The sequence below is a fragment of the Falco peregrinus genome, chromosome 19 (genome assembly GCF_023634155.1).
Source record: "Falco peregrinus isolate bFalPer1 chromosome 19, bFalPer1.pri, whole genome shotgun sequence".
Lineage (NCBI taxonomy): Eukaryota > Metazoa > Chordata > Aves > Falconiformes > Falconidae > Falco > Falco peregrinus.
Genome location: NC_073740.1, coordinates 3,440,578 through 3,462,850, shown reverse-complemented (window position 1 = coordinate 3,462,850; position 22,273 = coordinate 3,440,578). Strand labels below are relative to the sequence as shown.

At 64.3% G+C, this 22,273-nt stretch overlaps 1 protein-coding gene across 1 annotated transcript; it reads right to left on the bottom strand.

Moving 5' to 3' along the window:
* Positions 1 to 238: 238 nt before the first annotated feature.
* KCNN3 (potassium calcium-activated channel subfamily N member 3) lies at positions 239 to 22,082 on the bottom strand. The gene is given in 10 exon segments (XM_055791855.1): positions 239 to 4,259; positions 4,261 to 4,449; positions 4,933 to 5,002; positions 5,162 to 5,289; positions 6,491 to 6,601; positions 8,554 to 8,695; positions 12,300 to 12,718; positions 16,596 to 16,691; positions 21,223 to 21,442; positions 21,444 to 22,082. Coding segments are annotated over 10 exon segments (2,055 nt in total). The 5' UTR covers positions 22,016 to 22,082; the 3' UTR covers positions 239 to 4,151.
* Positions 22,083 to 22,273: the final 191 nt, after the last annotated feature.

Sequence of the window (22,273 nt, the reverse complement as noted above, 5' to 3'; positions counted from 1 at the left end):
GGACCTGCTAAAGGCCAGCATCCAGGCGTTGGGAATGACTGCCTGGGGGGGAATAAGGGATAAGGAGCATGGGGAGCCTTTCGTGGCTGGGGTCCTGCGCCCCTCCTCTGCCACCCCATCTTCTGTCCTCACCAGGAGCAGCGACTGTACTCAGAAACAGACATTTTGGGCAGCAGGCTGGCGTCGCTGCCTGCCGACAGCTGGGTCGGGTACAAAACCATAATTGAAAGTTACAATAACCTTTATAATATAGCAATATATTTCATAGTTAAAATAAACTATTATGCTTTCCCCTATTGTTAAAAAAGAAGCGAGCGGTACAGAGGCAAGATGCAAACCCAGGTCGAAGCTCCTTAAGTCTGGACAGAAACGTCTGTGAGTTTGCAGAGAGGACAGGATAATTTTCGGGGCTTTCTAGCACGTTTCCTCGCAGGCGGCGCAGGGAGGAGGTTCGTGGAGCCAAAAAAAAACCCCCCCAAAACAACAAAATACGCCGAGGCTGTGCCGAAAATGAGACTGGCTGTGGTTAGGTGGGTCCTGGAGGGGCTTTGGGGTTCAGCCCCGTTGACGCGTGGGGTCGGATGCGGGAGGTTGGCATCTCTTTGGGATTATAACTCTGCGGCGCAGTTTTGTTCTTGTGCTTTTCCTCCCCCCGGGTCGCTGGTCCCAGCTTTTCTCTCTGCTTGTCTCGGGGCCTTTTGGGCTGCAGGACTCCACAACGATGTTCTCAGGGGTGCAGGCAGCACCAGCTGGGGAGTGTTTACCGGAGCCGCTTACCGGAGAGCTGCCAGCCCCTTGCCAGGAGGAGAAACTCCAGCTCCAGCAACCAGCTGGGCTTGACTGGGAGGGCTGCTGCCTGTACCAAGGCTGCTCGACTGCTGGTGGCCACGAGTGGCTCGCAGGGAGCAGGGCAGCAGCACCCCCGGCTCAGAGCCCCCCAGCATCAGGGGTACCACAGGCTGGGCTGTGCTGGGGGCTCCCCCCGATATCTGCCCTCACTGTGGCCTCGGGGCAGCTCCCTGGTCCCAGCAGCAGGGCTGGGTGGTGGGCTAGTCCCGGTGCCGGCCTTGGTGGGGTCCGGTGAGCCTGGTGCTTGGGGCGATGGGTCAGGGCTACCAGTACCGGTGTTGAAGCACTGGCAGGAGTGTGCGTACAGTATGGGGGTGCAAAGGGTGGGGGGCAGGGAGAAGGATGGGGTACAGAATGGGTGCTGCAGGGTGCATGGGATGCTCAGGGTGTGGGATGGGGGGTGCAGGAGGTGGGATGGGGGCGCAGGGATGCTCAGGGTGTGGGATGGGGGTGCAGGGATGCAGGAGGAGGGATTGGGGGTGCAGGGATGCAGGAGGTGGGATGTGGGTGCTGGGATACTCAGGGTGTGGGATGGGGGGTGCAGGATGCAGGAGGTGGGATACGGGGTGCAGGAGTGCGCAGGATGCAGGATGGGGGGGCAGGGGTGCGCAGGATGCAGGATGCGAGGCACAGAGCATAGGGTGCAGACCCAGGGCTGCAAGGTCTCAGGCAGAGGGGTTGTTTGGGGTGCAGGTGGGGCAGGGGCGAGGCTGGGGGATGCAGGGTGTGGGGTGCAGAGATCCCACCGCCCCAGCCTGGCTCCCGTCAGCCCTCTTGCAATCCCGCTGAAGCAGATCCTTGCCTTTGTCCCAGGACAAGGATCTCTTGCTCCGGCCACGATCCTGACGCTCTCACCCCCAGCCCCTCGCTCCCCGGCAGCGCCCCGGGGTCCAGCAAGCCAACAGCGCCTGCTCTTGCCTTGGTTTGATTTCACAGACCGGATCATTAGCCCATAAGGAGGTTCCCACTGGCCGCCTTGATTCTCAAGCACCAACGCTTCCTCCGGCTCTCCGATGCCCGCGATGCATGGCTGCAGCTCACCCCATGAGCCCCGGGGGAGCGCGGGACCCTTTTTCTCTGCTGGCTGCCTGCAGACCAGTGGAGATGCTGCGTCTCAAGCTCATTCTCAGGATTTGCAACCTCTTCTCCATCACCACGCCGGAAACCTCCTCGAAGAGCTGGGCAGAAGCTTCTCCTGCCGGGGAGGTAGGGCTGAGGGTCACCCGAGGCACGAGGGGAACAGAATAGACCTTGGGGGCCTGCCCAGACAGCAGCATTCTCCCAGCCATCCTGCCCACCCCCCCACCCCCCCGCAATTACACTAATGAGAAGAGCTTGGAAGAGGGAAAGAGCAGCTCATGCCCAGAAGCTGAGGGTCTCCTGTTGGCTGAGGACCAGGACAGGCTGGCAGCCGGCGCTGTGCCCCTCCTCTAATGCAACGGCCACGGCTCACGGCCCTGCTACCAACGCGCTCGACGCCACCACCTCTGCAGCACCGGCAGCTCATTTTGCAGCACCCCCGCTGCCGCCTTGCAACCTTCCTCCTCCTCCTCCTCCTCCTGCCGCTCGCTGGGGCCAGCGGGAGGGAGGGGGGAGCGCTCCTCGCTAACTCCTGCTTGTTTTCTACGTAACTTTAATTGCAGGGCACGAGGAGTAAACCACCTACCACCAGTGGCAAGTGGAGTTTTGCACAGAAATTCCTCGGCATCGGGCTGGTACGTCCCTGCCTACGTGCGCGCAAAATCCAGCGTTATTTATGGAAGGGAAAGAGTTACAAAGGAGAAGATTACAGGCTGAGTATACCTGGAATAACACAGTGACTTTGATTACAATTACTGACACTGCTGGGTGAGGTGTAATTAATATCGTGGAGTAATTACACGGTTACTTCATCTGTTTAAAAATATATAAATAGCCTCTGCTGAGTTTTCATTGAAAGCAGCAAACACCAGCCCCAAAGCCGGAGCCCAGCAGGGCTCCACGCAGGGACTCAGCAGAGCCCCACCACGACCCCAGGGCAGAACTGGGAGGGGGGGAAAGGGGGAAATGGTGAAAGCAGAACAGAAAAAGGCTGGTTCCAGAAGGAGCCAGGTGATGCCGAGGGTACCTCAGGGAGCTGAACGCCGGCACTGAAAAACACCAAGCGAAAGGAGCCTGCGGGGCTGCGCTTTGGCAGGCGCGGGCAGCGGCTAATGCTGAGCGCCGGCACAGCGCCGGCTGGTGCTGCTGATCCCCACCAAACCCAGCAGAAGCGGCACAAAGGTGATGGGCTTTGTTTTAAACAGATGAAGCGCCTGCCCCCGTGACCACATCAGTGGCCAGCGATCCCGGTGGATTCAGCGATCCCGGTGGATTCAGAGCTGCCTGCTGGGCTCGAGCATCGAGCGGAGGCAGTTGTAGCTGATGGGTTTTTTCCTCCGGCGCAAAGAGCCTGCTGGCTTCCCAAAATGCTGGGGGGGGGGACACACGACTCCTGGGTGGGCGGCGATGTGAGCACCTGGAGACCACCCTGGCACCTGGGCTGGCCCGCCAGCCCCGTCATCGGCCACTGCCACATCCCTGCCCGGCCCCCGCGGCCCCCACACGCTTTAGGCACTGCTTTCCCGGCACCGGCACGTGTCTCCAGGCAGAAGATGACACTGAGGACCAGAAGACAAGAAGCATCCCTCGCTCTGCCCAGGCAGAAAACACTCACGGCTCCAGAGAAATCCCCGGGCACGTTACAGCCAGACAGTGGCACCCACCCAGCAATGCAAGGGGGGTGGCGTGGGGGTCCTGGTAGGGAGATGGGATGGAGCGTGGGCAGCGTAGGTCAGAGCCTGTGCGAGAAACCACCACGTTGGCATCTGCCCGGCGGGGCTTTGCACCGGTGAGAGGGGCAGGGGGTGAGGGGAGCGCCCCGGCCCCTGGTGGGGTCCACGCAGGGCTGGGGGGGGAAACTCTCCCTCCGGCGTCTCCGTTGCTTCAGTGCTTCTGACTTGTTGTTTTGTTTTGTTTTCAAATGTGAAGACCTGAGATTGAGCGTGGGTTTTCCGGACACCACCGGACGCCATGGCGCGGGCTGGCCCGAGGCGTCGCCTCCCATCCCCTTCCTTCACCACGTGTAGAGGCACCTGAACGGGGATGCGATTCCCGATACCAAGGCGTTGGCAAAGCTCCGAGCAGCGCTTGGCACTGCTGGTCCCACCGGCTCCGGCCGAAGGGTCCCGCAGTGGATCGAGGACCAGAAGAAAATCCATGGAGACCTCGGGACCTGCGCGGAAACGCTTCCCCTATCCCTGGGGGGCTGAGGGGCTGCGGTTTTAGCAGCTGCTTGAGCTCGTGTAAGGGGTGGGGAAGGAGGTGGAGCTGACCCCGATGGGGCTCTCAGAGAGAGGAGTTTGTGGGGTGCCCACCGGCACGCTGACCCCCCCGCGCCTCCAAGACGGCGGCGAGCAGGCGCTGCTGCTGCTGGCGCAGCATGTCAGCCATCAGCAGGGGCAGGGAGTTGAAGCTGGCGCTGAGCTGCTCCAGCTTGGACTCCAGGCTGCTGATCTGCTTCTCCAGGTCCTCGCTGCGGTCGTTGAGCTCGGTGATGAGGTCGTACATCACGTTCTGCATCTGGGGAAGGGGACAGAGGGGACAGCAGAGGGGTTAGTGCCATGGCCGGAAGGGTTAGTGCCACTGCCGCAGAGTCCTTCAGCCCCTTGCCGTAAGCAATGCCCCGAGAGCTGCCCCACCGCAGCCCACTGTGACCGCAGCTTGTCATGCCCTGGGACACCAAAACGAGGAAACTGCCTCTGTGCAGGTGGAGGGGCCAGGGGCAGCCAGCCCGGTGCTGCGGAGCAGCTGTACCCCCGGTTTGGGCTGCAAAAAGGGGTGCAGGGAGCAAACCCCTTTCCTGGACCCCCAGCAGCCCCTGGCTTGGGGCTGCGTTTCGCCTCCTGCCTTGCAAGGGCAGCCAGCCCACAGCAGCTATTCCCAGCTGACATCCAGCGAGCCGGAACATTCCACGGTCAGCCGGGTCCGCTCGAGGCTTTATGAGTGAAGAGAAACAGGCGGACAGCCTGGCCGAGCCGAGCGGTCACCGTGGGGGGGACTTGCCTTCGAGAGGTCCACCAGGGTGTTGGCTTGGTCGCTCAGCTTCCTCTGCTCCATCTTCACGCTCCGCAACCTGGGGAGAAGGAAAGAGCAACGCAGCTGCACCCCCTCCCCAATTACAAACCGCACCCCAGGCAACGGGAAATTGTCCCCACGTCCCTGCCAGGGGCCAGACCCCGCTCCCTTGGGCTGGAGATCAGCATCCCACCCAGCCCGGTGCGCGGCCCCTTACTGGTGAATGGCTTGTAGGAATTTCCTCTGGTGCTTCCTGACTTTAGCGTGGTCGATCTTCTTCAGCAGCTTGGTGTGCTTGTAGATGAGCCACGTTTCCCGCAGGACGTTGGCTGCCGCGTTCTTGATCTGCAAGAGGAGACTTGGCTGCAGGTCACTGGCCCCAGCTGCACCGGCACACAGGATTTCAGGGAGATGTCGGGCTGGCTCCGCCACCAGCCACTGGTGCATGAGCCGTGGCTGCGAGAGCGTTGACTGGCCCCAGCTGGAGCGAGGTGCTCGGCTCCGCTCCCGCACGCTGTCCTGCAGCTTCGTGAGGGATCACGGGTGGCTCCAACGGGAGCAAGGGCCAGCAGAGCCACCCGCCCCGAGCAGCGAGTCTCAGCCCCCCAAGCACCTGCGTCCCCCTCCCACCCTGCACCGACGCTCTGCCACCAGTCTCCTCACCCCTGTGCCAAACTGAATCCTAAGCCTTTAGAGAAAAAAAAAAAATGCCCAGGTTTTTCTCCATTCCCACATCCATCTGCCACTCTTGGCAGGCCCTGGACGGGTTACCAGCACAGGGATGCGGTTTCCACAGGCTCCGCCACTCACTCCAGGAGGAGCTGGCTGCCCCTGCCTGGCACGGAGCCTGCAGATCCACACTTTGCTTTCCTGGCCCAGCCATGCTGGGGCCCCCGACCACCACCAGGCCATCAGGGCTCCTGCTGGCATGTGGCTCTGCTCTCTGGGGTGACGTGGGGTGGCCTGGCCACATCCCAGCACTGGGACACTGCCATTCCAAGGGCTGCGCCAATGCTTACCTTGCCACCGTGCCCTATATAAAACACGGCTCCTGTCACCAGCGCTTTGCTGAGACCAGAGACCTCCTGCAGCCCCCCCATGCTGCCGGGGATGGGACACCAGACCCCGACACAACCAGCGAACCCACAGACCCCCGACCACAGCCGCAGCATCCCACGTCCCTCCTTGGGGTTGGAAACCACGGGAGCCTCCCGGCACAGACGAGGTGCTGAATCACCAAAATCTGGTTGTCTTCCTGACACTGAGCTAAATGAGCTCATGCTCCGCAAAAGGGGGGAGTCTGAATCCTCTCGGGGGGTGGGGTGGGTGGGGAAACACCCCCCAAGATTTTCCTCTCAGGGGTGTGGCTGAGCATCCTGCATCACCTCAATCCCTGGTACAGAGCTGGTGCTGTTTGCTTCCAGCACAGCATCCGAGGTGCTCGGACACCCTCCCCCACCACAGTGCCACTGAACTGGCACACAGCAGTGCCGACACCTTCCTCTCCCCCCCTGTGGTACCCCCAGCCCCCGCCACGGCACCTTACCCGCTTCGTCAGCTGCGTGTCCATCATGAAGTTGTGAACGTGCTTCTCGGCTTTGGTGAGCTCCAGCTTCCTGGCCACCACCGCCACCACCAGCGCCGTGCAGCCAGCACCCTGCGTGGGGACATGAGTCAGAGAAACAGCTTGTCACCCTCCAGCACCCTCGTGCGACAGCAGCACTCCCACCCTCACCACCGCAACCCCCTAATTAACTAAAGCTCCGTGTTCCCCCCCCCCCCCCCCCACGTTATCCTAATGAGAAGATAACAGAGAGCCTGGGTGTCCTTGAGCAGCTGATGATGTGCTGGGTAATTAACAGGAGGGGCTGGGGCTGATTAAGGAGGTCAGCGGTGATCAGCAGTGAGTCCTTGTCACCCCTACACCCTTTAGAAATGGGTGCCTCCCCGCAGTGCCCTGCGGGATGAGGAGCTCCCCGCTGCCAGGAGGGGTCCAGGGTGGGAGAACAAGTGGGGAAGCACCTGGGGGGGGGGGGGGGGGGAAAGCAGAGAAGGGGACCCCCAGATCGGGACCCCCTGAATCGCCACATGCCCCAGCAGCGACAGCTGGGAGGTAGCTTATCCCGGCGATTAGGGCTGGATCCGCGCAGCAGCCGCTGGCTCCAGCACTGGTTGGGCTTTGGAGAGCGGAGGTGCCAAGGCTCTGCTCCCTGGGGGGCTCCTGCTGCTGCCCCCTCAGCTGAGCCACCCCCCTCCTGGCACTCTGGCAGAGGCCCACCACCCTGGCAAGCACTCTTTAATTTATTAAAGAGTCATTAATTAACACCATGCTCTGAGCCGAAGCCTTTAGCATCCCTGAAGGTCCCACCACGTGCTCTCAGCTCCCACCACTTTTCCCAGTGGAGCAGCTGCTCCTGGCACTGTGACTTGGGGACACCCCCCCCACCCCCAAGCCCTGGCAGTGATGGGGGTCCCCAGTGCTGGCAGCGGGGGGGCTGTGCTGCTGGGAGGGGGTAATGCTTTGCCAGATGGTGTCCCAGTTCAGAGTAACCACTGGCTGGGTGGGAGCTCTGGGACTCTGCGGCACCGGGCCCCCCTCAGCTGAACGGGGGGGGGGGCGCTCCCCTGCGCCATGCTCCCCACTCCGTAGGGATTTTCTCCCTCACTTAGCTCCTGTCAACAGCATCAGCCTCGCTGGTGCCCAGCCTCACATGGGACAGATCAAAGACTTGCAGATGATATAAAATTAATACCCACCAGCGGAGCTGCCTCGGCCGACGGTTCTTTGTGGGGTGCAAAGCGGCAGAGACGAGCTTGGCCAGTGCCGGGCACCAGCTCGGGGGGGCCGCAGCTGGGAAGAGGGGGGACAGCTCCATCCCCGGGGGCTGGAGCCAAGAGGACAGAGCTGGGTGCTGTGACCGCAGGGTCCCCAGACGCTCCGTCTGGAAAGCCCCACAAGCCGGGACATCTCCTGGGTGCCTTGGAGTGGGGACGCCGGAGGTCCCAGAGGACACTGACCCTTTGGCCATGTGGAAACAAAGCCGCGGTGATGCTGGTGGCGCGGTGATGCCGGCGTGAGCACAGCAGGGCAGAGGGCTCCCAGCTGGTCCCAGCTCTCGGCAGGAGCCAGCAGCATTTGGGATCGCTCCAGGCGATAGAAGCCAGGTGGTGCAAACAGGGACGGCCAAGGGATGCTTGTGGGCTCCCTGGGGACATCCCTGACCCCACCGCGATCCAGCTCCCCCCCTCCTGGCTGAACGCAGGTCCAAATCCACCCTGAACTCACCAGCAGGGACAGCAGGACATGGGACCGGCTGGTGTCCCACCCTGCACCCTGTGGGGCTGCAGCACCCGCCAGGGACGCGCCCAGCCTGCACCATCACCTCCTTAACCAAACCGCCACATTCTGCTAATTACTGCGCTTACAGGAATTGCAATTACAGCTCTGTCAGCTTCCAGGCTGTGCGAGCTCGGAGCTGAAGCCATTATGCCTTGTACATGGACAAGCCAGCCAGGGAAGCGGCCCCCCTTAAAATCCGGTGGTCCTGCTGCCACGGTGGGGACAGGCAGAGCCTGCGGGACCGGCAGCCTGCTTGGCACGGCGCTTACCATGATGCCGGTGAGCAGGCAGACCCCCTTCCCGCAGTAGGTGTGCGGGACCATGTCACCGTAGCCGATGGAGAGGAAGGTGATGGAGATGAGCCACATGGCACCCAGGAAGTTGCTGGTTACGTCCTGCTGGTCGTGGTACCTGCCAAGGAGACGCGGGCATCAGCAAGCATCACGGCAGGGGACGGGGACGGCTGTGGGGGGCACCTGGGCGCGGGGGCTGCCCTGGCACGAGGCTGTGCGGTGTGACAGGGACTAGGGATTAATAACATGGCAGGATGCCCCGTAGCAGTGGCGGTTGCGCAATTTCTGGCACGGGAAAACCCACACAGACAAAATCACAGCAAAAACTCAAAGGAAAGGGCTTCTGCTTTCCGTCAGACCTGTCACCACATCCTGGTCCCGCCGCCCGCGTCCCCGGTGCCACGTGGCGTGGCAGCCAGAGCCAGCTGATGGGAGAAACAGCTGCGGCTCTGCAAGGACCCCAGCCGCGCCGGCTCGCTGCCGATGGCCTCCTACGCATCCCCCTGCTGCCACAGCTCAGGCTGAGCCCACTCCCCCTGCGCCACCCCGGGGGTCTGTGCCGGCAGCGGCCCCGGCAGATCCCCCACGGTTGGATCCTGCCAAGCCTCCGGCACGCACTGGCTCTCGGAAGGGGACGGGGGACGGTTCGCACGCTGGAGACGAAGCACACACGGAGCGGCTGCAGCTTTTGGGGGCGCCGCAAACTTTCCATGGCCGCGTCCCCACTGCGCTGCGAGGTCAGTGGCCGCCCTGGCCAGCCCGGCGGCCGGCTGCGGCTCGTCCGGCAAACACGCAACTGGGGGCTCCAGCTGCCTCCAGCTTCCCCCAGCCGGCACAAGCCCAGCTGAGCCGCATGGGGATGCTTCGAGGGGATGCAGCGCTGGCTCCCGGCCCCAGAGCGGGGGCTGGCCCAGCCTGCAGCAGGATTAAGCCCCAAATCTCGGGGTGCACAGGGGGCAGGCGGCACCTTCGCTTCGCCACAGGCAGTGTGGTCACCCTCCTGCCTGCACGCATCCTTCTCCCCGCAGGCTTCTCCCAGGCTCCTCAAGAAATCATTAGAGGGAAACCAGATGGAGCTTTTGGCAGTCCCCCCTGGTTCATCCCAGCTCCTCGTTCCCAGAGCAGTTGGGTTTTCTCCTCTTCCAAACTGTTTTTCCTCCCCAAGTAACTGGAGAATTGAATGAGATCCTGGTGCAGGAGGAAGCGCCCTCAGCCACGACAAGCGCCGCTGCCGGCGCTCTGGGCAGGGCTGGCCAGGGGAGCCAGAGCCCATCACTGCAGCCACATTTTGGGGGCTCCCCAAAATCCCGGCGCTGGCAGCGGCACGCATCCCCTGTCCCAGCTGTCGTGTTTCCCTGGGAAAGGCTGAGTCCAGCCCAGCCCGCAGGATGTGAGCTCTTGAGCGGCGGGGACGACCCTGGGAGCATTGTGCTGGGCAAGGGGGTTACGGTGCCGCTGAAAAGCTGGACATTTTCTCTTCCGAGAAGCACTTCGAGCAGAAGGAGCCGATAAACAGGAGGGCCGGCCCGTGGTGTGGGCAGGGAGAGGGGCTGCTCGCTCACACCGGGGGCTGCCACAGTCGGTGGGACCCCAGCACCCGTTTTCCATCACCCCCTTGTCCGCCCGCCCCCACTAAGGGCACAGCCGCTCTCCACCAGTGGGGCATCGCCCCAGTCCCGCGCCACCATGAAGCAGAGCATCTCCACGCCGCAATGCCACGGCACCGGCTGGGCTGAAGCCACCCCACGGCTTTGGGAGCACCCAGGGGGGCTGCGGGCTGGCTGCCCCCTCGCCCCGGGGAGCGGGGCTGCCTGCACATGCAGGCACATGTGCGAGCACACGTGCGCGCCGTCGGCAGGCAGGGCAGCATTGCTGGCACCGCAGGCAGCGCTGTGCGGCGGCCGGGCGAGCGGGCGAGGTTGCTAAGCGACTCGCTGCCTTCGGAGAGCTGCGGCCCCCCAGCATGCACAGGAGGATGCCCGGCAGCAACGCTGTGCCCGCCGGCATCGCGGCAGCCCACGGGGCCGAAGGGACCCTTGCACCCAGTGACCATGGCTTGGGGCACAGCCATGTCCGAGCGACCCAGCCCTCGCAGGTGCCGGTTGGGAATGGTCCCACAAGCTGCAGCAAACTGGTTTCCAGTGCCAGTGCAGCAACCATTGGTGGGGACACGTCCTGGGGGGCCCTTGTGGGAACTGCGTGGCACCCAGGGCCAGTGCATGCCCTGGGGACGATGCATCCCTCAGGAATGAAACATGTCCCAGGGGTCATGCACCCCCCGTCATGTCCTGCAGCCCCCCCAGTCGATGCACCCCCAGCTCTGTAGACAGAGGGACATGGCGGCAGCTGCGGTGCCGGTGATCTGCAGCTCCCTGTCTGCGTCATTTCTTTTTTGTTGTTGTTGTCGTTGCTAATGGCTTTTTATTTAGATTGCATTTTCCAGCCTAAGCCCCCCAGGTGCAGTATCAACCCCCCTGCGTGTCCCCTGGGAGCCTGTCTGCCCGCTCCCCATTTAGGAGGCACAAAGAAAAATCTCCTAAACACAATTAAGCAGCGAGCAACTACCCAACCCATCCCGAGAGCATCATTAAGGGAGGCAGGAAGGCAAACACAGCCTGTAAAAGCTCCTAAAATCTCCGTGTGCTGCTTGGCTCCACTGCCCTGGTCCTTCAAGCTGCTCCAGTGCCCCTTCATGGGGTGACCGGTGTGACGGGTCCCACCCTGGGGAAGAGGAGGAGGGTTGACCTTCCTCCCACCTTGCAGGCACCCAGAAGGAAGCAGGGTGTCCCAGGGGAGCCAGGGGTGCCGGCAGGCGCGATCCCTCGCACCTCAGTCCCAAAGATGGCACAAAGCTGCCGGAACTTTCGGCATTCAAGCGATTTCACTAATCGACAGACACCAAATATAATGCACCCGTTGCCTTGGGTGCGTTCCCACAGACCAGCCCCGGCTCCGAGGGACCCCCGGGGAGATGAGCCATGCCTGGATGGCAGCACAGAGCTGGCCTCGGGGGACAGGGATGGCCCCACACCGGGACACGGCACAGGACACCCGGGGGGGACCTTCCCTCCCTACCCTGGGATGGATGGGTGTCGCTGGCACCGTGCGCTGTGGCTGGGGAGAAACCCCCCTGGCATAGCACTGGGGTGGGCTGGGGGTGGGCTGCCACAGCCCCCCAGCTCCCCTCGGGGGACACAGGGGTGCCAGCGTGTCTCCAAGAGATGGATGCAGAGCGGTACCCACCGGGGCCAGTCGCCACAGCAACCCAAACACTGAGCACACCAATGCCGGCGTGATGCCATCCGGCAGTAGGTTTGTCACCACGCGGTGTTGTCATGGCAGTCGCTCACAGCGATGCCAGAGCCCGAGCCAGGCACTGCCACTCGCCAGCCTCACGGCGCCTCTGGCTGCTCCCCATGCACGGCCCCCCCATCTCCCACCACCCCTCATACCCACCACCCACCCTCCTGGGGCTCCCAGCTGGCACTGAGCATCGTCCCCTCGCACAGGGACTCTGCCTGTCCCCAGGCACCGCAGTGTGAGGACAGGGCGGTCCCTGCCTCTGCCTCCTGCCCAGGACTGGGGCTCGTTGGTGGGAATCCATGGCTACCAAGCCCCCAGATCCCTGCATCCCTCCCCAGGATGCTGGGACACAGCAGATGCGCTGAGAATCCCACCCCACCGCGCATCCCAACCCCCCCAGCAGCCCCAGCCCCTCTCACCTCTCGCACACCCGGACCGTCCACGCAGCGATGATCCAGAGGGAAATGCTGAAGACCAGCAGCACCGTCCCAGGGCAGATGGTCATGAGGGTCTTCATGACGAAGCGGGTGTTGAAGTTGATCTTGTTGAGCGCCCCGATGCTGCGCGAGGAGGCGTCGGTGAAGAGCTTGCTGTGCAGCAGCATCACCCGAGCAATCAGGTAGAGGCGCAGGAACATGGGGATGGACAGGATGATGTCCACGTCCGCCTCTGCCCGTGAAGGCGTGTACGAGAAAGCCAGGCGGGCTGTCCAGAAAAATTTGTACTCCCCAGGGATGGGGTGTATGGCACAAACCAGCATCTCCAGGCTGATGTAGAGGATGCGCTCGTACGTCATCGCTATCCGCCAGTCGTCAGCGCCATTGTCGATCACAAAGAGCTACCGGGATGCAAAACCACACGGTTACCAGTAGCCCCGGCCAGCCCTGCCCCACCAGCACCCCGAGGTGGCAGGGGGGACTGACACCAGAGCCCCATGGAGCTGGGGATGGCTCCAAGCAGGAGGGCTGGGGATGGAAAAGGTGGGAACCAGCCTTCGCCATCACCTTGGCTGCTCCGCCTGGGTGGCCAGGGGACAGTTATGGTGCTGGGGACACCCCAGAAAGCTTTAGGGTGCCCAGCCTCAAGCACATGCCCAGGCACAGCATGGGGACAGCTCGCTCCAACCCGCTCCCACAGCGGCTGGCAGGAGCCCCCCTCCTGCCACAGCCCCCCCCCCCCCGGCAGATGGACAAGCCGTGGGGCCGCTGAGCGCCAACATGAGCCACCCCAGCCCCTTTGCTCCCCCGGGCGCTGTACCAGTATCACCACCATGCCCCAAGCGCCAGGGCAACTTTTGGGGAGGGAATGCCACAGCTAGAGCACCCGGCTGCTGGCGGCGATGGGATCCAGTTGCCATAGCAACCGCCGGTTCATCCTGGGTACCAGCTCCTCTCCCACCACCGGCAAACGAGTTGGGGTCTCCGCAAGGAGCCAGGGCGTGGCAGCTTGGGCTGGCCCCTCCAGGGTGCCACCAGACCCCAGGGGTCACCCACCCCACCCTGCCTGGTCTGGTCCATCCTGAGGCTGCCATCGGCTCATCCCGGTGTGCCGGGGACACCAGTGTCACCTACAGCAGGGATGTGCTCAGGGCCCCTCCACAAGCACCGCTTGGCAAAGATGCCACCAGGAAGCCATCCAAGGGGGATGTGGCAGCCGGTACTACCGTCACCGGCGTGTCCTTGACCCTGCAAAGCGTGGAGCAACACTGGCTCACCCGAGGGGCCGGGAGCCCTCGTGGCCGCTCCAGCCCAGCCGGTGTGGGGGGAACATCTGGGAATAACCCTCCCACCTTGCCGGAGGCCCCGGTGCACCTGCACCAGCTCCTCACTGGCACGGCACGGCATGGCACGGCACAGCACGGCATGGCATGGCACGCAGGGCTCTCCCCGAGGACAGCAAGAGCCACTGGGACTGACTCACAGCGCGGCCGTCCCCGGCCACCTCCCTGGCTGTTTGGAAAGCCCCGCTCCTTTTAGCTGCTTTGTTTGAGAAATTGTTTATAAAAATGCTCCAAGCTGTCAAGGGAGATCCTCAGGCATTTAGCGAGCTGACAGCCCATTCCTTCCTGGAAAAGGGTGTTAAAAATAAACAAATTAGCAAGAGGAAAAAGGCAGGGAGCCTTTTGACTGTGTGTGTGTGTGGGTTTGTGACGGGCCAGGTCAGGGAAGGGAAGGAGCAAGGTGGGATTTGGGCAGGTTCCCCCTGCACCAGCCACTCTCAGCCCTGCACCTGCAGCGCATCACTGCGGGTTTCCATAGAAACCACGGCACAAGCCAGTGGTACCCGACTGGGGCATCCCCAGCATCCCCAGCACTGGCTCCAGCAGGGGAAGGAGCAAGCGTGGTGGCCACCGCAGCTCCAGACAAGCGAAGCACAAGCCGAGAAGCCACGGGCTGGGGGGGAATCTTCACCTCACTAAATGCACAACGAGCCCTGGGCACCCCGATGGCAGGGCTGAGGGGGGCTGTGCCCCCCCAAACCCCCTAGCTGGAGGTGGCAGCCTCCCCAGCACCGTGCTCCATCACATGGCAATAAAGGTGGTGCTGGCAGAGGATGGCACAGCACGCTCTGCACCACCCTGGGGCACCGTGACGTGGCAGAGCCTGCCCCGGGGTGCAGAGCAGAGCCACCTCCAGGGCACTGAGCCTGGCACCACCAGACCAGAGCCACCTCCAGGGCACCAAACCTGGTGCCACCAGCCCAGAGCCACCTCCAGGGCACCAAGCCCAGTGCCACCAGCCCAGAGCCACCTCCAGGGCACCAAGTCTGGCGCCACCAGACCCGAGCCACCTCCAGGGCACCAAGCCCAGTGCCACCAGCCCAGAGCCACCTCCAGGGCACCAAGCCTGGCGCCACCAGACCAGAGCCACCTCCAGGGCACCAAGCCCAGTGCCACCAGTCTAGTGCCACCAGACCAGAGCCACATCCAGGGCACCAAGCCCAGTGCTACCACAGTCAGCTCCAGGGCACCAAGCCCACTGCCACCAGCCCCTGCTGCGGGCACAGGGAGGGTGAGGACACGGTGGCGCTGCCGGCAGCTCCCCACACGCGCTCAGCCTAACGAAGAGCGAGTGACACAGGCAATTAGCAGCAGCTCGTGGCCTTGCAGCGGAAAGCAGAGCTGGGAAGCCGGGGCAGGCAGGAGGATCTTGTTCACCTGCAGCCCTGGCTGGCGGGTGATGGGCACAGGGACACCCCGGGCACCTGCCACCAGCCCATCGGGTGCCAGCAGGCGTAGGCAGCCATAGAGGGGGGACACGAGGTGACGGGCATGACCCCCGGAGCTGCACCCAGGACCCCAGGCACAGCAATGCCCCAGCCCTGGAGAAACTGAGGCACAGGAAGAGCTGGAAATGTCCCAAAGGACTCAGCAATTAATGCAATTAATACTGAGGGAAGAGGCTGAAGCAGCTGTAGGCTTTCCTGGAGGCCGGGGGGATCTGGCAGTGCCGTAGCAGGGCGAGCGCAGCCCCCCCGAGCAAGAGGGACGAGGAGCTGAGGATTTACGGCTCTGTCAGCCCCGCTTCCATCCCGGATGGATTATCAGCAATCCCTTTATAAGCACCTAAGAGATAATAGGGCGATCAGCAGCCAGCCCAGCTTCGTCCGGAGCAAATCAAGTCAAACCGATCTCATTCCCTTCCCTGCCCGCCTACCGGGGCTGCAAGGTGCGGTGGCACCAGTGCTGGGGTAGCACCGGTGCTGGGGTCCAGAGCCCCGCAGAGGGATGGCAGCGGGGATTTGGGCTCCTGCCGTGGCCCAGAGCAGGGGGAAAGGTGGGAAGCCCCATGCACCGCTCGGGTGGACGCTGTGTTTGCACAACCCGCTCCCAAGAAAAACAAGCGGAGGAAGCCAGCGAGCGTCGGGGCACGGTGCGCCCGGCTGACCCCAGCCGCCGCCACCCCAGGGTAAATATTATTCCAGCAAAAAGCAGAGTTCTCAAATATTTGCTTTGAGCAACCCACCGCCAGGCAGGCTGAGCCAGAGGGGTGGCTCCCGGGGGCCGGCAGGGAGCGAGGTGCCCGCCAGCCCCCCACACTGCCCCATCCCCCAGCCTCCGGTGGGATGCGGTGGGATCTTTGCTCCATCACCACACCGAGTGCTCAGGGCAGGGGGCTCCGGCGTCCCCTCCCGGGATGCTCCTTCTCCTGCCCAGCAACCCCTTCCTCCTGGCCCCAGAACACAGCGGCATCGCGCCGAAGCCAGATCCCGTGGGGAAGCGCAGCCTTCCCGGAGCAAACTGGGAGCCCTTTCGTTTGAGCAAACTGGGAACCCCTTCGTTTGAGCAAACTGGGAGCCCCTTCGTTTGAGCAAACTGGGAGCCCTTTCGTTTGAGCAAACTGGGAGCCCTTTCGTTTCCCAGCCAAGCTGGGGCAGGCGGAGAGGAAAAGAGTGGGCAGCCCTGATTAAGAAAGGATTTCACAGCTTTCCTTGGCACCTCAGCTGGTCCGAGCCCTTCCTGGCTGCAGCCTCCCCCAGCCACCGGCACCCTGTGCCCGGGCAGACCCCTGGTGCCTGGCCTCACCACCCTTGAGACCCCTCGCTGCTCCCCAAGACCCCTCGCTGCCCCGCCTTGAGACCCCAGCGAGGAGGGAGGAGGAGGCTCCATGCAGGCTGCGAGCTCGGGTACCGCATCCCACCGGGGTGATGGGCAAACCCCGCAGCCCACCTGCCCTGGCAGCCCCTTGCTCAGCGCCGGTGACACCGGGACATACCTGCACCTCCCGCGTGTGGTAGGCGATGATGAGGCCCAGCAGGATGACGGTGGAGAGGCTGATAAGGCATTTCAGGGCCAGCGAGAACATGGAGTCCTGCAAAGCAAGAGCAGGGCGGGCGTTAGGGGGGACGTGGCCGCAGGACCCTGCCGGCGCTGGCCACGATGCCAGGCTCTGTGCCCCCAGGGAGATGCTGCCCCCCCGCCAGTGCCGGCTTCCCCCCCACCGGCACTTCAGCTGCCACCTGGAGCAGCTCGGCACGGCAGCGATGGCACCGCCAGCACCACGGCCCTTTCGCCAAAATGCTTTTTTAATCTGATTTTGCCAAGTGTAGTTACGAGCCGCCCCTCATTGAGATGTGCAGCATCCACACCCCGGCGCATCCAGCGTGAGCCCAAGATCATGGCACCCCAATGGATGGTCTAATTAGATCTTCCTGCTAATTAGCTCTACGTAAATTAAACCAGCCACTGATTGACTGGTCGTCAAGGCGGCTGCTCCCCGGGACCCCGTTGGGAAGAGCAGGATTCACCGCCCCCTCCCATGGGCTCGCCTCCGGACCCCATTGCAGTCACTGGCAACCTCACGCTGCCGCCAGCCACGATCTGGCCCCGCTGGTGCTGGGGCACCTGCTGAGCACCGGCAGGCCCTCGCCAAGGTGTTAGCACCAAACCAACCTTCCCTGCCACTGCACCCATCCCTACCCCCGCGCCATCCCCAGCACCCTGAGACCCAGCACACTCGCGGCACAGTGAGATCTGCCACACTCCTGGCAAGACAAGACCCTGGCACTCTCGCGGCACAGTAAGATTCGGCACACTCATGGCACACCGAGACCTTGCCAAGCTCATGGCACACAGATCTCGCACACTCATGGCACACCAAGACCCTGTCACGCTCATGGCATACTGAGACCTGGCACCTGAAGACCCGGCACACTCGTGGCTCACTGAGACCCGGCACACTCGTGGCACACCCAGACTTGGCACACTCGTGGCACACCGAGACCCGGCACACTCATGGCACACCAAGACCCTGCCACGTGCATGGCACACCGAGACCTGGCACACTTGTGGCACACCCAGACCCGGCACAGTTGTGGTGCACCAAGAACTGGCACACTCGTGGCACACTCGTGGCACACTCATGGCACACCCAGACCCAGCACACTCATAGCATACCCAAACCCGGCACACTCATGGCTCACTGAGACCCAGCACACTCGTGGCACACCCAGACCTGGCACACTTGTGGCACAGCGAGAACTGACACACTCATGGCATACTGAGACCCGGCACACTCATGGCACACCCAAACCTGGCACACTCATGGCACACCCAGACCTGGCACACTCGTGGCACACCAAGACCCGGCACACTCGTGGCACACCCAGACCTGGCACACTCGTGGCACACCGAGACCCCGTACACTCGTGGCACACCCAGACCCGGCACACTCGTGGCACACCCAGACCTGGCACACTCGTGGCACACCGAGACCCCGTACACTCGTGGCACACCCAGACCTGGCACACTCGTGGCACACCCAGACCCGGCACACTCGTGGCACACCCAGACCTGGCACACTTGTGGCACAGCGAGAACTGACGCACTCATGGCATACTGAGACCCGGCACACTCATGGCACACCCAAACCCGGCACACTCGTGGCACACCCAGACCTGGCACACTCGTGGCACACTGAGACCCCGTACACTCGTGGCACACCCAGACCCGGCACACTCGTGGCACACCCAGACCTGGCACACTCGTGGCACAGCGAGAACTGACACACTCATGGCATACTGAGACCCGGCACACTCGTGGCACACCCAGACCCGGCACACTCGTGGCACACCCAGACCTGGCACACTCGTGGCACACCCAGACCCGGAACACTCGTGGCACAACCAAAGCTGGCACACTCATGGCACACCCAGACCTGGCACACTCGTGGCACACCCAGACCTGGCACACTCGTGGCACACCCAGACCCAGCACACTCGTGGCACACCCAGACCCGGCACACTCGTGGCACACCGAGACCCCGTACACTTGTGGCACACCCAGACCCGGCACACTCGTGGCACACCCAGACCCGGAACACTCGTGGCACACCGAGACCCCGTACACTTGTGGCACACCCAGACCCGGCACACTCGTGGCACACCCAGACCTGGCACACTCGTGGCACACCCAGACCCGGAACACTCGTGGCACAACCAAAGCTGGCACACTCATGGCACACCCAGACCCGGCACACTCGTGGCACACCGAGACCCCGTACACTTGTGGCACACCCAGACCCGGCACACTCGTGGCACACCGAGACCCCGTACACTTGTGGCACACCCCAGACCTGGCACACTCGTGGCACACCGAGACCCCGTACACTCGTGGCACACCCAGACCCGGCACACTCGTGGCTCGCCGCACCCATCCGTTGCTCCCCAGTGCCCCAGGCTGCCTTCAGCCCTGCTCCTCTCCCTCTCCCCAGTGCTCCCCAGCCCCACGGGGCAGTCAGATGTGGAGAAGGGACTATTTGCCGCGGAGGCGGTGGCGCATTGTTAACAACTTGGCTCCAGCCGCACAATTGTGTGGATATAATGGCTGGTGCTGAGAGAAGTGCCGGGGACCAAACAACGGCTATTAATAGGCAAACTCCGGGGCAGGGCTCATGCCAAGGCTGCTCCGGATAAACCCTCCTCAGGGGCACTAATCCTGCCTGCCCGAAGCACCGGCACCCACCAGCCCTCCCGGCAGGCGGTACTGCCAAAGGCTGCCGCACACCCACCGCGTTCACTGGTCCAGGTCCAGAGGGACCCAGCAGGAAAAGCCGCTGCTGGATCCCACGGTCAGGGCAAAACACTGGGGGGGGGGGGCTCGCCCAAACCGCGGTGACGCCTCAGCACCCCCGGCCCACATCCTCCCCACACCGTGCAGGTGGCAGGATGCTTCACCCCAGCAGTGCCACGCAGGCTGCCGGTGGCTCTGGAAAGCATCGGTGCTGGGAGAGGCCCCATCCTGCCCACACTCGAGGGACAGGCAAAGAGCCGGCAAAACCTGCCCGCTGCATCCTGGCTTTCCGGCTCAGCCCCGGCACCGTCCGGCCTGGGGAGCACGCGGCGGCGGCGTGGGGCAGAGCTGGAGCCACGCCAGGGCCGGCAGCACCGCCAGCCCCGGCCAGCACGACAGCTGCCGACCCCAGCCCCAGGCGCTCCCTTGGGCACGGCGAGCTCCAGTTTCCCACCGGGGATGCCGGGGCGGGGGGTGTGTGTGTGCAGATTTATAAACAGTTGCCCATGGTCACAGCTCCGGCTAAGGGGGAGCCAGGGACCCCCCTGCACCCCATGGTCATCGGCACGAGCATGGTGGCAGGCACAGGGCAGTGGTTGGGTCTTTCCCAGCTGGCACAGCAGCTGGGTGCACGGGGGGGCAGCAAGCGCGGCAGCGGCACTGCCAGCACCCGGCGAGGGCAGCCGGCAGCCCCAGCACCAGGCACGCAGGCCCAGCCAGCGGCGAGGCGGCCGCGGCGCAACAGGTAGCGGGCACAGGTGGGGGCTGGCGGCTCGGCCTTGTTCCTGCCAAAGCCAAGCGGGATCCACCAGGAAAAGGCTCCGGCAGTGAAGCGTCCCCCTCCCTCGTGGGGGGAGGCAGGGATGCGAGGCATCCCCCTGCCTCGGCTGCGGAGCGAACCGCTGCCGGCAGCCCCCACGCTCCTGCCAACGCCGGCAGCTGCGAGCAGCTGGGGCTCAGGAGCCCCCTGCCACCAGCCGGGCACCTCCATGGCGAGACAGAGGGGTCCCCCACGCCCACGGGACCCCCAGCCGCGTCCCTCTCTCCCTCCCTCCACCTGCTCCAGCTCTGCAGCCTCCTCCACCCCCGCTGCCCTCCCCACCACCTGCGGCAAGAAGCCCCTTCCCACCCCGCTCCTTCCCCTCTGCCGGCGGCACCGGAGCGTGGGGACCCCCACCGGCCGCCCCCAGCCCCCTCGGCAGCACTGTCCCGCTGACGCCCATGGGTGCCATGCCCGCCCTGCCGGCGCGGGTGCCGATGCCTTCCCCTCTCTGGATAGGTATAAATAACATGACAGATGTCTATACAAAGAGTTATTCATATCGCTGCCAACCAGTGCAGCCCGGGAGCAGGAGCTGGAAGGGGCGTGGGGGGGGGGGGGGAATTATAAATAAAAGACACCGTCCTGCAAAAAAAAAAAAAAGAAAATGGAAGAAAGGGGTGTGGAGGAGGAGGAGGAGGAGGAGGGGGGGGGGAGGGGGGCCTCCGCTGCACCACGCACCACCGAGGGCATGGTGCCTCGAGCAGCACCCAGCCCCGGGCCGGTGCTGGGCACCGCAGACCCCGGTGGGTCGCGCGTGGGGCAGCTCCGCCGGGACCCAGTGCAGCACCCACCCCAGCACCCACCGTCCGCCCCATGGCCCTGGGTGCCCCCAGCCCAGCGCTCTCCCTGTCTGACACCTGCGGCCGCGGTGTCCCCACGGGTCACCCCGTTGGTCCCTGGCCCCACCATTGGTCCCCGGCCAACCCTAGATGGGGCGACCGTCTCCACGCTCACCCCACCGGGCACCGTCCAGCGCCACCAGCCCCGCGCCCACCCACTTGGTCCCTACCTTGGAGTAGAGCCCCCAGGACAGCTCGGTCTCAATGACCATGACGACGATGCCAAACATGCCGAAGATGAGCGCGTAGTCGCTGAGGCGCTTGCGCTTCTCGAAAAGCGCCCGGCGGTGCCCCAGCCGGTACCCGATGTTCTGCGCTTTGCGCTTGGGCCCCTTGGCGAAGGCGGCGGGGGGGCGGCCGGGCGGGCGGGCGAGCGGGCCGGTGGGCGGGGGGCGCGTGGTTGTCCTCGCGGGAGACGACGATCTCCGGGGGTCCACCGGCCCCGAAGAGCTGCAACGGTTGAGCCTCCGGTTCGGCCTCGATGAGGTTCCTGCGGGATGCGCTGAGGCGGCTGAGGGGCTTCATCACCCCCCCGCTGTACTTGCAGGAGCTCATGGCGATCTCGGTGAAGGGGTTGCTGTCCCGCCGGTGGACCAGCGGGCTGGGCTGCCGGTGTTTGCCGCTGCCCCCCCCCGGGCCCCGTCGGGTGGTCGCCGAGGTTGAGCTGGCTGCCGTGGCGGGAGGAAGGGTGGAGGGCGGCGGGGGCGGCGGGAGGAGGAGGAGGGGCCCGTAACGACCCGGGCGAGGAGTGCAACAGGCTGTGCTGAAGCGGCGGCAAAGCGGCGGGAGCCGCTGCTGCCCGTTCATCCCCCGGTAACGGACACGGACACCGACCATCCTCCTCCAGGTCCCCCACGCCCGAATCGTGGAGATGCCCCGATGTCTCCATACCGGCGGCACCGGTGCCGTTTCACCGGGCACCGGCTCCGCTTTCCCGGCCACCGGCCCCGTACGCTGGATCATGAATGGGCGCCGAGCGCTCCCCGCCGCCGCCGCCACCACCGCCGCCGCCGCCGCCGCCGCCGCCGCCGCCGCCACCGCCGCCGCCGCCGCCGCCCCCGCCGCCGCCGCTGGCCCGGCCCCGCCGCGCCATTGGCCACGCCGGGGCTCCCCGCAGGCTGACATCATCCCCGCTTCGCCCCCCCCACCCCCCGCGCCCCCGGTTTTTGCAGCTTTGCGGGGTCGTTCGGGACTTGTAGTCTACCGGGGGGCACCGGCGCC